Genomic DNA, 14,204 nt, shown 5'->3' with positions numbered 1-14,204 from the left:
ATGGGAGAAGAGGAGTTTAAAATGTACATTTATACACATCCCTTTTTTGTCTATCGTATCCGTGTTTTGTCTTGATGTTTCTCTTTTTTGTATATTCATTGTATCATCTACTTTTGTGCGCTTTTTTGTCGATAGATTGCACAAAATCTCTTCTCAAACGCTTTTGATAATTTCATGCAGGTAAATACATGTAGGTACTGTTACTACATATAGGACCAAAGCCGTGAGCCGTGACGTTCGAATGGACTTGCCAAGCAATCCTCGCGTACCTCGCCTGCTATCACAAAAGTCTGTACTTTAGACGCGTTCGTTCACGTCTTCCTCGCAGCCAAATGTCTTCCAAAGGCCTAGCTAACTCCAGATCTAACAAGCAGGCTCGCGAAGCCTCACCTTTCTTCTCACTCCCTAATGAGGACGGTAGTAATCCCCACCAAGATTATGATTCGGACCAGTCCCAGCAATCTCAACAGCATCAACCCATAACACTATCATGTGCAAGCTGCGAACGAATTGTCGGAGATAGCTCGGCCTTTTTGTGTGCGACCCGGCAGATGGGCACTATCACGTTGGATCGGATGGTGTCCACTAATTTTGGTCCTGGAGGATTAAAGACAAGTATAGAGGGCACTTGGGACGAGTTTTGGTATGGATTCTTGGCGTCGTCCCTCTGTATACGTTGGAAGCTAATATGGAGTTGTTAATCGGGGGGAATAGTAATTACAAAGACATTATATGTGGAAAATGTTCTACTGCTTTGGGGAAGATGTACTTTGCAACTACTTCGAAGCTTTCTGCTCTGCAGTTTGTACACCCTCGAGATTTCCCCCCTATGAATATCTATTAACCCGTATCGGCCTTCCAGGAATAAATACACACTCAATATAACAGCCCTTTCGTTTTATCATCATGCATCCGATGCACCCTCACTTCCTATCGCTGCCACCTCAGATATCTATACGCAAATTCATCCTTCCCCCGACGCTTTAGCGGAGAATATTGGTCATATTATGACGATTTGTGTTATGCTCCGTGAAGAACAAGGAGATATTATAAGGGAGCTAAAGAAGTTAGGGCAGTCTACGGGAGTAGACATAGACCTGGAAGATGGTGGCACAAGCGGGGTAGAGCTCGAATCAAAACAGGGCTGGATGGGGAGGACAGAGACTCTTAACGAGATTGTGGAGAAGGTCAAAATCCTGGAAGAGAGTATTGAGAAGATAGGGGAAAGGCTTCGAATTCATGGAAATGACCAAGAAAATGGCTCTCTAATTGGGGAACAAATGTTTCTATCTAAGGAAAACAAACAACCCCGGAAACGAACACAACAGGATGATATAGCCATGAATGAAGCTGGTCTGCAACTGGGGTTCCGGGGACAAGAGAGGAAACCACAAAAGGCTCCTCTACCAGTAATACACAAAAGAAAGCGAAAAGGAGCCGACGACGATATCATCTCTGGTGTTCGTAAGCAGGATAGTGGAGCTTCTCCAGTTACACACCATAAAAGCAAGAGAGGGTCCAAAAAGGAGGTGCCGAACTCACAGAGTGCGGATGAAGCGGAAGATATCGACAATAATGATGGCGGCGAAGAGTACCAGGAGATTGGAGGAGACTGGCGGGAGGGAGAAGGGGACGAAGAGGAGGAGGAAACGGAGAGTCGAATAAAATCGCTGACTGAAAAGCGGAGAAAAGCTATGAGTGTTCCCATCATAGATAAGGGGAAACCTACTGGCAGGAGAGTTCTACAAAGGAAAGCACATAAGTAAATCCTCGGGAAGGTTGAGCTTGTAATGGGTATTATTACCAACGAGTGAAGTTCATTCTTTAATTGAATCATTTATCCTCCAGTTGATTTAACCTAGGAATCTACATCCCCTATGAACAAACTTGGCTCTGATTAGAAAAATATTGCGGCACAATTTGGTCGCCCGAGCTACGGGGTGTATCTCAACAAGCTCGGTCGATATGTTTTCGTTGAATATGGCTACCAGTATAGTTACCCCACGCTAAAGCAACCCGAGACGGCTCTCCTCAAAGTCTGGCCGACCCACTCAAGTATATTTACATGGAAGGCTACATCTTACTGGTCAGCTAGTATAACTAGTACCTAACAGCATCCGTCTAAACTAGATCCCTGATTTCCCACAGATTGGTGTATTGAAAATACAATCAATTTTATGGGAAAATCATTCCATATGAGCTGGATGACTTATATATTATGATACCCTTAATCAGGTATATATACATTCTTCGGTGCACTCTATTAATTTAGTCCTTTAGAAAGTTCTTCCGGATCCGATGTAGCACTCCAAATCTGAGAGGGGTGGGCACGAGTCAACCGCAAAAATGAGGTCCTGACCAATAATGATCGAACCAGTATATACTACACGTGGGGGTACGGGTGGCCAATGAGTTCAAGCAACCTCTTACGAGCATTATGGACCATCAACTGACTTCAGAGTATATAATGAATTATCAATTAACAACAGGATGAGGCATGGTTGGGGAATAAATTATCAATCAATCAGATTTGATTGGGACAATATGCGAGTAACCAATTGTGACGGGGCCAAACAAGGCCCGGAAAGACAAATAAGAATGCCAAGCCGTTACTGCTTTGGTCTAGGGGCCGGGGCAAAAATATTTTAGGGTATATCGAGCCTTCCCCAGGAAAGCCAGGGTATCAACCAGGATGGAAATGCTCTTATATGTGATCCCAACCGCTGTAGGTATTATTCCGCGGTTTCTCGGCAGACTTATGGAGGCCAAGCTTGAACCAAACTTGTTTATTAAGCTCTATTAAACCGTAGCGAGAAGGTTTATTGGCTTTCTTGATCAATCCAACACTACCTGGGAAAACCTTTTCCCGTAGTGCAATCACGATATATCACTCTCACAAGTGCTAGATTTTATTGTTGAAATTGTTTTACTTATTTCACTACCTCTATGCAGCCCGTAAAAATGATAGTGCAAGTTTTCTCCCATTGGGCGTAGAATACCCCAACTGGCATTTAAGGTCAGCATGTTCGCATTGTTGTTAAATTATTGGGTGCGAGCATGGGGGCAATGTTCTAACCGTCAGTGGGAAGTCTATGGAAGACCATGGTTATATATGTCAAGATAGAATCATATTCTGTCTCTCTTTGGCACGAATTTATGAGCACAAAACGGCCTTGTTATGCCCCTCTGTATGATAGACAACCAATAAAGGCAACATCTTCCATACATACTCTTTTATAGTATAATATTTATGCTAGTGGCGGTTGTACCCCATAATCTTTGCCTTAATAACTAGAAATCTTATCAGAGTATATTAAGGTGTATATATATATAATAGAAGCCTCTTCCTCTTCACCGCTTCAATAGGAGGTTTACCGCCAAATTTTTAAGAAACTCCCGCTCCGCCTTACGATCGCGACCTAAAGTTCTGCTTAGCTAGAATTCAATAATTGCTGGCCCCAAATATTCACCTACCTTTAAATTTCTTGATTGATCTTTTCCTATCTTGGATTGACTCTGTGCACCGATGAGTATACATATCTCCCATAACCAACCCCAACTAGGGATCACTTACCAATTTCGTGTAGGAAAGTAACAACATGCGATACCAGAGAGCGATATGCCGGATCTATCTTTGACGGGAATTTCACCATCTCCGTATGGCTCCGTCCAATAGGTATTCTAAACTCATTAGGAAATCCCATCTGTGCAGACACTCTCGTCACCATTTCTACTTCTTCCCCAAAGCGCCCATACACGCCCGATTCAGACTAGATGGGAAAAGTCAGGGCTCTCTGTTTGTGTATCCCACGTAGGAGAAAATAATCAAATCACCTTCGCAACAGTTGGTGTTGTCTCCGTCTCATAGAAGCTAACAATCCCGATATTCGCCCACACATCAGCAAGGTGATCACGCTGTTCTTCTAACCAGTGTGACTGTGAGCTCTCTTTTAGTTGCGAGAGAAGATGGAGTCGTGTCGAATCCGAGTTCTTCTCAATATCTTGTATCATGTCTTCTAGCTGCGAGACCTTAAGACCCTTGTGTGGGGTTCCAAAAAATATGACGGCGTGGGTTGCGTCAAGGATATGTCGACTATGTTGGATATTCTTCGAATGCACCAACGCCTGCCGGGAAAGCTTAGTACCTCCCCATATAGTCTCTGGCGGAATTTCTCGTCAAACCTGTGCTATCAGAATACCCCCTAAGCTGTGTCCAATGAAGATGATTGGTCTCGCTTTTTTCTATTACAGGGTTAGTTGATCATTCACCTAGACAATTTATCATAAAGCGGCTGGCACCTCAGGTGAATCTCTCGAATTGGTCAATTGCTGGATGAAATGCCGCCGATAATCCACCATCCCATCATCTATTGTATCCTCGATAAGCTTGGTATTATAGCCATAGGTCATTATCCTAACTCGTCGAATATCAGGCTCAATGGGAAGGAAGTCCTGAAGCCACATCTTCTGTGTCTTCCGGCTCTTCCAAGAGCCATATGCGTGCCCTGCAAGGCCTGTCACAGCAACGATACTAAGCGTACAAAATATCAACTCAAAGCTTTGTCTAATTATTCTCTAGAGGGGATGTCTCACTCAACTATATCCCGTCCCTCCTCTGGAGTGTTCAAAGGCGTCAAATCGTAAAAATTTGTGTCAATCTCGAACTGCACGCCCTTTTCACCAGCTACATGTTCCGGCACATCTACAAATATCGATTCGTTTCCATTCTCCACCACAGGCTTGACAAGCTCCGGCGGTGGGCCCTGCAGCTTCAGGTTCAGAACTGCGGTTTGGCTCACGTCAGCGCCGGAGCAGGACGGGTAGAGTGAGGCGGTAAAGCTCTGGGGGTCGAGGCCTTGAGAAGTGAGGTAATGGGCGAATTTGTCTTCGGCCCAGGATTTCGGGATGCCTTGGACTCGAAAAGATTTTATCCCTACAAAGGGTTTTTTCTGGGGCGTCGGGGATGGAGGTGTCGGTGGAGAGATATGTGCCTCTACCTTAACCTCCGGGGGAGGCGGGTCCATGATTTTGGGAGTTGGTCCTTGGATCTCCTGAGGAGGTGGGGTCACATCCTTGGTGGGTTGTTCTTTTGCATCCTTTTGAGGGGGTAGGTCTACAGCTGTGATGTTATGCTCTTCTTCTTTTTCTTCTTCAATTATTTGAGGAGGAGGAGGGTCATCAGGTTTGATACTAGCGTCGCCGTCTTGTACTACCGCCTCTTTATCGACTGTAGTAGTTGTAGAGATATCCATGGTAGTTTCTGGCACCGTGCGTATTGGCTGCTCGGTTGCAATTATGGTAAGCTGCTCTGTACTGGACCAAGGGTTCCAATACAGTTCTGAATTCGACAAAGCCGAGAAGTCCATAGTGCAATGGTGAAAATGATAATTAACTAGTTAGCTATGGCCGGTAGAAGTTGTTATTAATTAAGCAAGGCATAGCTAGCTAGAGCTCCCTGGGCTACTACATATACAATAATATTACTGTATGAAGGCGGGGTCGAAGCTTCCACACTACAAGGCTATGTTATTCCTTCAGCTCATTCCGTGTTGGCGTGCATGGCTGTGTGGTGACACGACGATTCTATTCGATTGGCATTGGGTCTGATCAGCGTTTCGAGGGCCGTTTCCTATTCACTGGATACATGTAGTATTGTTTGGATCATCGCAGTTGAGGTGTAGGACCATGCATGGCGGCGGGTAGATAGCGGGAGGCTGGATGAGATCGTAACAATACAACCAACCAGTAGCTAACAACCGCCCCAATAGGGATCACTACGCTAGATGTCAACCGTGCTGAACAATCTGCGCCCATATAAGGGCAAGCTTGAATAGGTAATGTAATGATTAATCTTTTGCTATGTCGTCATTAGAAACAGCAAGCTAAGCTACTTAGCCTCCACCGAGTTTCAATCTTACTCATTGGGAGTCCATAATCGTCTTGACCCCATTCACACATGAAACTGATTTACGATTGGTTTCAGAGGCTTCTAGATCCCGTTGCGTGAATCTCTTGACTACAGTCGTCTCTGGGTCAACGACGAAACCAGTTCGATGGCGAATAGGCCAGTCGGGGCCAATAAAAGCCGGTAAAAGCGCCCCGACCCCTTTGCTTTGACTGACTATCAGCCCAAAAAGTAGCCACTCGTCATCGAGCCGGGTCCGTCGTTGACCCAGAAACGACTGTAGTCCTTTTTATGGGGTCAAAGTTTTCGAAGTTATGCTTGAATTTAATATCCCATCAGCATGGTACCATGCTACTTAACCAAAACTTTCATTCAGGCGGAGCACCAAGATACAGAGTGATGGATAGAAAATCTTGAGGCCTACTCACAGAATAATTTTGGTAAGTAAAGTATGTACTTGGACTGAGTGATAAAGATTTGTTGGGAGCGGACTTTGTCGGGTTTATATAACATGTGCATGTCCTAGCTTGCTTTGTGATATCACCAAGCTTTAGAAATACCCCTAAATAAACGTTTACCAATTGATTTTACTGATTTGATGTCCAATAGTTAAGCCTTACCCAGCCCAAATTCATAAAATTAAGTACCATGACTTCACTCATTTCTAATAATACAGATTTTAGCCCCCCATATCAGTTTTTCCCTACCTACTTCACATCCATAAACCCAATACCCCACCGCGCAACTCTCACCGCCTCTTTCAGCTGCTGCTCCTCAACATCAGTCCACTGGACAGTCAGCTCATCCCACTTTTTCGTCTTATACTGCTCCTTGAACTCCTTCTGCATCTCTAGAAGCCTCCTCATCTCCATCGGGTCCCCAGTACCGGAGTACACAATGAACGCCGTGCATTTTGGCAGGGCATCCCAAATTCTCTTGACACATGCCGCTGTCTCTTTAACTGCGTCGGTAAGCCTCTCCGTGCTCGCGACTGCCGACCCTGTACCTGTCCAGCCGCGAACGCCCTCTAATGCACGTAACCGACCCCATACTAGGTGGGCAGGTTTGTTCTGCGAGTCGCCGGCCACGCACGCTGCGATGCCTTCAACGACTTCGTCGTCTGTATTTGCGCTGATCGCCCTAGCCACACCCGGCCACTTCCTCTCGAGCCCTGTGCCGCCGTCGACTATGGCCCCGACCTTGGTATACACTGGGTACCTCTCTATTCTCTTAAAGATACATTCTGTTACCGCCTCGCTATTGCCAAAGTCTACCCCACGCTCAAGCTTCATTTTGAGTAGGTCAAGGCACGCTCGAGCGTCCTCAATGCTATCATGGCCCGACGGGCCACCGGTCTGGATCTCACGCTTGAGATGTCGGGACGCCAGGGACTTGAGAGATGCCTTAAGTGGCGGCCCGCGTGGGTGTGTGTATATGACAGACGTATCGATGATATGCGGGTGGGTATAGCGCATTGCGATGAGATCATTATTGAGTCCCTGGCCGACAAGGATGGTATCGTTGTTAAGTATATTCTTGAGGTGTGCTTGGACGTCGGGGAGGGTTGTGGTGACGTTAGCCAGCTTTTCGGGGGTCATACCGGAGAAGCGGGTCAGATAGTCGGTGATTGGGAGTTTAGGTTTCACGAGGGTATCATAGACGACATCGCCGTCCCAGTCGAGGATGGAGATGCGAGTGAGTTCAGCGCCGGCAGCGGTTATACACATCTCGCAATCGATGGCGTAGATGGTGAAGCCCTCTGTTACGGACCCTTTTTGGTTCTCGCGGGGTGTGCCGCGCGGGGTAAGGTCTGTCTCAACCCAGCCAGTTTCTGCGCGAGTGGCGAGTAGCGCGATCTCCTCTTCGCTAGGTGGGTTGACGCCCCGGCGCTGGGCCAATTGTGAAGAGTGTAGCGGGTACTGTTCGTCGATGAGCTGTTTAAGGGACATGAGGAGACTTGAGGCCGCGATGCGTTTTGAGGTACGATTGCTAGGTGGGTTGAAGCCTTTGGGTAACGGGCTGTTGAGGAAGGAATTGACGGGGGAAATGAGGCGACCGCTACGCTCGTCGCCGGCAGCCTTGATGGGCCAGACATGGTTGAACATTCTTGGAAACTCGGAGAGACATGGAGCGAGCTTGTCTGCGGAGAGTTCGGTGGGCCAGAAGGGCATATTGGCGTCGGGGGAGGGCTTGGACACGCCCTTTGACGGTGATTTGGGGTCGATAGACTTGATGACCTCAGTATCGTCTCGGTGGATGGGTTCGCCGATGTCTTCTGCGACGGGAACAGCGGAGGCAGCGGCGGATGGGTGTAATAGTGGCGTGGTGAACATGTCGAGTGTAAGGCCTGGGACCATTAGTACTACGGCTCTACGGATCTCTGGTTTGTTCTGCACTTCATTATTAGTACCTATAATCCCCCTGCAAGAGCTATAAGGGTAGAACGTACTCGAACCATCAACCACTGTGGCGCGATGCCATCTGCCACCAGCCAGAGCGCCAGGTTCTGTATATCGCTGATCTTGACTGCGCTCTTCAATTTTTGCGGGCTCAGTACCATCTCTGGATAATTCCTTCCCTTTGGCTCCTTTTTCGCCTTCTTCTGTTTTTTTTTCGCAGGCTCCCATTCAGTCCCTTCTTGTTCGTCTCCGCCCTTTTTGGGTTCCGTGTGCGTGATGGTGGGGCCGCAATTTGACGTGAGCTTGAAGTCGCCAAACTTCACGGGTGGAAGCTCTGGTGGTTCCTCCATGGGCAAGGTGGGGCCGGATGAAGGGTTGCTGGATTGCTTACGCTTTTTGTTGCCTCGTCCCATGATCGCGCGACTCGATAATAGTTGCTTAGATTTGATAAGGGGTGGGGAAAGAGAGTTGGCTGGCTGGCTGCAAGTTGGTGTTCTTTCTGTGTTGGTGCTTCCTGAGCCTTTGACGTTGACACTGACTGACCCGAGCCTCAAATTTCAGTTACAGGGTTAGGGCTGGTGCATGGGCGGTCACTCGGGTGGTGGGCCCTGAATGGGTGTCACGGGTAGCGTGATTGGTCATGCTGATAGCGCGAGACTGGAGTTCGAGTGTATTTATGTGCATGGAGTTGTAGAGGAAGTGCTGAAACATCCTTTAGTTCTTTCACATGCTCTTAATCCTCTTATCCGAGGCGTGCTCTTTACACGTAATCACGCGATAATATCGAGATATACCAGACTTCTTTCTCGAGGATCCAATTCGTTTCGTTTCTCTATCTGCTGCAAGCAAACGTAAAACTACAGGGTATCACACCAGCCAAGAAAATATCTAGACAAACCAAACCCACAAAAGGGCAGCTAGTCACCCCCCCCCCCCCCCCCCAAATACCGAACTAGTTCTGCTTCTCCACACGGGAGATATCCCAATTGTTCATCACTCCAGCGCCGGCCGTGATGTAGGTCGCGAAGCTCAACCACGCCAGATACGGCACCATCAGGTATGCCGACGTCTTATCCCATTGACTCCACAGTGCCGCCAGCGTCCCCACATTCGCTGTCAACGCCACGATATCAGCCAGCGCCAGAGCAGGCTTTCTCAACCCAAAGAACAGCGGCATCCACACGAGGTTCAGCCCGAGTTGTGTGGTGTAGGCTGTTGTGCCGACGAGGGCCAGGCTGCGGATGGAGGGGTCGGGGTGTGCGAGCCCGATGGTCGTCGCGCGGTACGCTGCATAGCCCATGGTGCCGTAAAGCACCGTCCAGACGGGGCCAAAGACCCAGGCGGGTGGACGCAGGGGGGGCTGCCGGATGGCAGCATAGACCTGCTTGGTTGCCTTTGCTGGAGGGGTGTTAGTAGCTACTCTACGGACGAAACTGAGGTTTGGATTGAAGCCATACGTCGGGTTGCGTATCCAACGGCTGAGCCGAGTGTTATTGGGAGGAGAATTGCAACTACAGGGGAGCTAAAGACCTGCGAGGGAAGGGTAATGGAGGGGACGTATGGAAAGAATGACATGGTAGTTGTCGATGTAAGAGCTTGATTGAGGTATTCACTTGCAGTGCAGTGAAACAGAGCAGTACTGAGAGAGAGAGAAATGAATGGATGGAGGAATTGGTTTGATTATATATATACTTGTAGACTCTACATGGGCTCTGGAGACAACAGGAAAAGAGAGAACGATCAAACCAGATGCGCACCCGGAATATCGGACGTGGGGATCGGACATGAGTTTGCAGGGCCTTGGGGTGACGTGCTGCTGCTTCTCAAGCCACAGTGCACAACATGAGCTGACCCTGTCATACCGTTGAAACTTTTCTCCGAAATAGTAATAGGTACAGCATTAGCCACGTCCCACTGCCATGTACTGGCACTGAGGCGGAATTAGAATTGGGTGGAAGAGCACATCTGTTTGAGGATTTTCTGATGATCTTCTCGTTTGGGGGTTATGTGGCCCTTGGTACTCCGTGGTGCGTGCGCGAGCTTTGTCTGCAGTTCTCCACACGCAGCAGAAGATTCACAGGACAACCTGTCAGCTCACATTTGTCTCATTTTCCATCTTCTTTCCCCCTTCCCTGATATTCTTACCCACACCACACACACCATCATCCATCCATCCTCTCACCCTCTCATCACCACCACAACCACAACCACCACCACACTCTTTCAACGCTCATCACAACAACCATCGCAGCCACATCCACTACGCTATTCAATCCATTTATAGAATAGCAATCCTCATCGTTAGCCTCCCAAAATCTCTCTTCTTTCTGTTCGCATTTCTATATTCTTTTCTTCTCTTTTTCTCGTGTGTTACCTTTTTTTCCTGCTCTTCTTCCTCTGATCTTCCACACATCCTACTTCTTCGCTACTCCCCCTTGTTTCTTCTTCCCCCCCCTTACCCAACTATTATCTCACCTACCCTCTCTTGATTAATCTCTTATCCCCACTTCGCTCGCATTTCCCTTCACATTTGTTCCTTTCTTTTTGATCTTTTTTAACGGTTTCGGTCATGTCTCGGCACGTACACAGATCAAAGTCTTCGACCACAGCATTGTCGCGTTTCTCGCGTCTTACGACAACTAAAAATCCTCGCAACGGCTGACCGCCGTGAGCCCTTTTCGTGACTACTAAAAATGTCGTTTTTAACCAACGACCGCTATGCTGGCGGTGATAGGGATAGGGATAGGAGCCGCGGTAGTCGGGATCGCTCTGTCATGGAGAGTGACTACGGTCGGTTAGCCGAGAGACCGGAGAGGTTAGATGGTGACTGGCCATATGGCAGTGGGAGAGGCAGGGGCAGGAGTCCTGGTGGGTTTCTTATTTCTCAATTTTCTTGTTTTCGCCAGTGATCGCATTCTGTCTTCCTAGCAACAAATCTGGCCTTCTGGAAATGCGGGTTAAGTGGGAGTTCATTTTTAGGGAAATTGCTAACGAATTTTTGCATAGTGCCTCCTCGTAATCGCCGTCGCTCTCGATCACCGCCCCCGATGTTGACTGGAAACATCGACCGTTATGTTCCCCGCTCTCCTCAACCCCGCCGCTCGCGCTCTCCTTCGCGCCCACGATTTGATCCCTATCCACACCATCCACCTGGAATGCCCCCAATCCCAGGGGCCAAGCCTGGTACTATTGATCGATACGTTCCACCTCAGAGTATTGCTGCGAACCCAATGCTATTTGACCCACACAAATTGGACTACCAAGTAGCTTTCAATTATTTCTCTGATTGGTACCACCAGGAGAACCCAAGTGAACCTGGTAGTAATAGGAAGGAAGAGGTTAAACAAAAATACGAGGAGTACAAAGAAGAGCTACAGGCGCGCCTTGCCAGGAGCTTTGTAAGTTCCCACAAGAATGATGAATGGTTTAAGGAACGCTATGTTGCCGGTGAGAAAGAGATTGTCAAGGAAAAGATTATAGCGTACCGAAAAGGTGCCTGGAGAAGGTGGAATGTTCTCTTTGAGAACGGGGCATTAGATGGTATCGACAGAGAAAGCGGCAACCACGCCCCAAAACAGGGCGATAATTCTGGTGCCGATCCTGGCGAAGAGATCGAAGAAGTAAATAGAGGAATCGAGGATGATGGTTTAAAGCCCGTTCTGTTGATCAAGACAATCAGCCCCACAGTCAGCAGGAAGCAACTAGAAGAGGTTTGTTCCACTTGCACTTGAATATCCGGTGACAAGTGCTGACATAACGAATGAATTTAGCTTTCTGCCAGCAATCTGCCCAATTTTCAATTCGTCTCTCTGTCCGACCCCAACCCCTTGAAAAAGTTTCACCGCATTGGCTTCATTCTACTATCTCCCACTGATCCCAATGATCCCACTTCTGAACCTGCGACTGTTGACGAGTCTACCGTCGAGCTTCTGAATGGTAAAAGTATCCATGATGATACTCATGGTGACTTTATGTGCCATGTGGGAATTCACAATGGTCCCCCAAATGCTAGGACGAGAAAGGTTTTAAATGAGGCCATGAGCATGCCTGAAAACATCAAAAAGGAGGCTGAATTGGTCGAAAAATGCATTATCAAGTTCGAATCCGAACTTCGTTGTGACGAAAATGATATGAATGGGTATGAGGGATGGGAAATGATCAAAGACAAGGTGGACGAATATGGCCGTGGGGAAAGGGAAAAACGAGAGGGTAGTGAAGAAGAAGGTGAAGAGGGCGCTGAGGGAGAAGTCCAGCTCAAAATCCAGAAAAAGACCATTGATCTGGGCGTTGAGTACCTCCGCCGCGTATTCTCTTTCTGTATCTACTGCGTGTCTTCATCCGACTCCATACATGAACTCACCAGAAAGTGTCCTGGTGGGCATACTAGACGCCCCACCCCGTCCAGTGAGTATGTGCCGGAAACAAGGACAATCAATTGGACCAAGACATGGCAGGAAAAGCTGGAAATGTTTGTTAGTCCTCCCCACCCAGATGACGAGGACTACAGGGAAAGGCTCAAGAAAGTAGGGGGAAAGCCAATCGATGAGGCCGTGGAAGAAGAGATCATGAAAAGTATGAAACAGGAAGACGAAGGCAAGTACAGATGTAAAGTCGCGGGCTGCACAAAGTTATTCAAAGCCGAAGAATTCTGGAGAAAGCATTTGGATAAGAAACATTCAGAGTGGCTTCAAGGTGTTGAGGCTGAGGCTTCCCTGGTCAACAGTTACGTTCTCGACCCATGCCGCGTCCACCCTCCAAAGTTGGAACAGAATAGTCAAGGTGGATTCACGACAGTGCAGGGTGGTAGAGGAGGTTTCCCTATGCTTCCAATAGGAGGATTTGGTGGTCCTGCTGCAGGCGCTTTCCAGCCACCAGCAAGTTTCAACTTCAACCCAGCATTCTTCCAGGGCCACCACAGCGCAGGTGACAAATACATACCTGGCCACCTCAACGGGGGTCCTGGTGGTGCTGGTCTCCCCTCGGATCCCCGCCGCGATGGAAACGGCGTAGGTCCTATGAGGAGAAGAGATAACCGCTTACCGCTTGGAGCTGGCAGTACTATATTGCCTGTCGGTGGACCTCCTGGCAGAGAAAGATATGCGCCATATGCTGGTCGGCGTGGCGGACCCACTGATAGGAATGATAGGGAGAGGGAGAGGGATAGAAGAGATAGAGATATGCGTGAAGTTCGACAAGGCACTGGCGGGCCTAGTGGAAGGTCAGGTTCAATTGGTGGTTCCACTGGACCCGAAGCCGAACTTGCAGTCTTAGGTAGAAGCGTCAAAAGTTACATGGATCTCGATGCGGCTGGTGGAGGAGAGAAGAAGTCAGTTGAGGAGTTGGATTACTAGAGAGCGCCCATATATAAGATATAACCCTTATACAATGGCAATAGTTCACGGGACACTCATCATTTCGTCCATGGGGGTTTACTCAAGGCTTTTTTTTATTATTATTATCGGTTCTTGACTTCTGGTTTTCGTTTTTCAATTTATCTGTTCAACCCCCTTTCCTTTCTTTCTTTCCTTCTTCCTTTGTCCAAAGGACAAATTCTTTTTATAAATACTCCAATATTTGCTATTCATACAAAAAAAATGTGTACGGGGTAACTGGCGCGGGAAGAGTGGCTGGCACGGGGCAAGGGGGGTAGGTACGGTTAATGATGGTGGTTATCTATTTGTTGTTCTTCTTCTCTCTCTTCGTTTGATGTTTCTTTTGTTGCTCTAACTTCGCATTCCTATGTGTCTCGAGTTTCGAAAAGCTACTGCTGATTTTGTATCCTAGTTTTAACTACCTTTGCAATTGATTTTCCTTACAATTATTACTAGTGGGTCATGGGTGATCAATCGTGTCTTGGCGTGTGGCTCTGAGGTTCTTCTCCCGTCAACCTTCATCCCCGG

At 47.9% G+C, this 14,204-nt stretch overlaps 5 protein-coding genes across 5 annotated transcripts; 2 read left to right on the top strand and 3 right to left on the bottom strand.

Moving 5' to 3' along the window:
• Positions 1-332: 332 nt before the first annotated feature.
• Positions 333-1,766, top strand: LAJ45_06368 (uncharacterized protein; the record flags this gene model as incomplete). Its single annotated transcript, XM_046115932.1, has 3 exons — positions 333-643; positions 715-801; positions 863-1,766. 3 exons carry the CDS (start codon positions 333-335, stop codon positions 1,764-1,766), a joined length of 1,302 nt encoding a protein of 433 aa, XP_045971041.1.
• Positions 1,767-3,351: 1,585 nt separating this feature from the next.
• LAJ45_06367 (uncharacterized protein) lies at positions 3,352-5,366 on the bottom strand (the record flags this gene model as incomplete). The annotated part of the gene is made up of 7 exons (XM_046115931.1): positions 3,352-3,419; positions 3,475-3,516; positions 3,575-3,770; positions 3,835-4,125; positions 4,183-4,242; positions 4,300-4,531; positions 4,594-5,366. The coding sequence occupies 7 exons, from the start codon at positions 5,364-5,366 to the stop codon at positions 3,352-3,354; spliced, it is 1,662 nt and encodes a 553-aa protein (XP_045971040.1).
• A 1,246-nt stretch (positions 5,367-6,612) lies between these two features.
• On the bottom strand, positions 6,613-8,717 carry LAJ45_06366 (uncharacterized protein; the record flags this gene model as incomplete). The annotated part of the gene is made up of 2 exons (XM_046115930.1): positions 6,613-8,295; positions 8,355-8,717. 2 exons carry the CDS (start codon positions 8,715-8,717, stop codon positions 6,613-6,615), a joined length of 2,046 nt encoding a protein of 681 aa, XP_045971039.1.
• Positions 8,718-9,256: 539 nt separating this feature from the next.
• Positions 9,257-9,879, bottom strand: LAJ45_06365 (uncharacterized protein; the record flags this gene model as incomplete). The annotated part of the gene is made up of 2 exons (XM_046115929.1): positions 9,257-9,702; positions 9,762-9,879. The coding sequence occupies 2 exons, from the start codon at positions 9,877-9,879 to the stop codon at positions 9,257-9,259; spliced, it is 564 nt and encodes a 187-aa protein (XP_045971038.1).
• Positions 9,880-10,997: 1,118 nt separating this feature from the next.
• LAJ45_06364 (uncharacterized protein) lies at positions 10,998-13,655 on the top strand (the record flags this gene model as incomplete). Its single annotated transcript, XM_046115928.1, has 5 exons — positions 10,998-11,172; positions 11,311-12,014; positions 12,075-12,708; positions 12,759-12,776; positions 12,832-13,655. 5 exons carry the CDS (start codon positions 10,998-11,000, stop codon positions 13,653-13,655), a joined length of 2,355 nt encoding a protein of 784 aa, XP_045971037.1.
• Positions 13,656-14,204: the final 549 nt, after the last annotated feature.

The sequence above is a fragment of the Morchella importuna genome (assembly GCF_003444635.1).
Source record: "Morchella importuna strain M04M26 chromosome Unknown Morimp01GS018, whole genome shotgun sequence".
Classification (NCBI taxonomy): Eukaryota; Fungi; Ascomycota; class Pezizomycetes; order Pezizales; family Morchellaceae; genus Morchella; species Morchella importuna.
The sequence above is the reverse complement of the archived record's forward strand: the minus strand, read 5'-3'. Positions and strand labels throughout refer to the sequence as shown.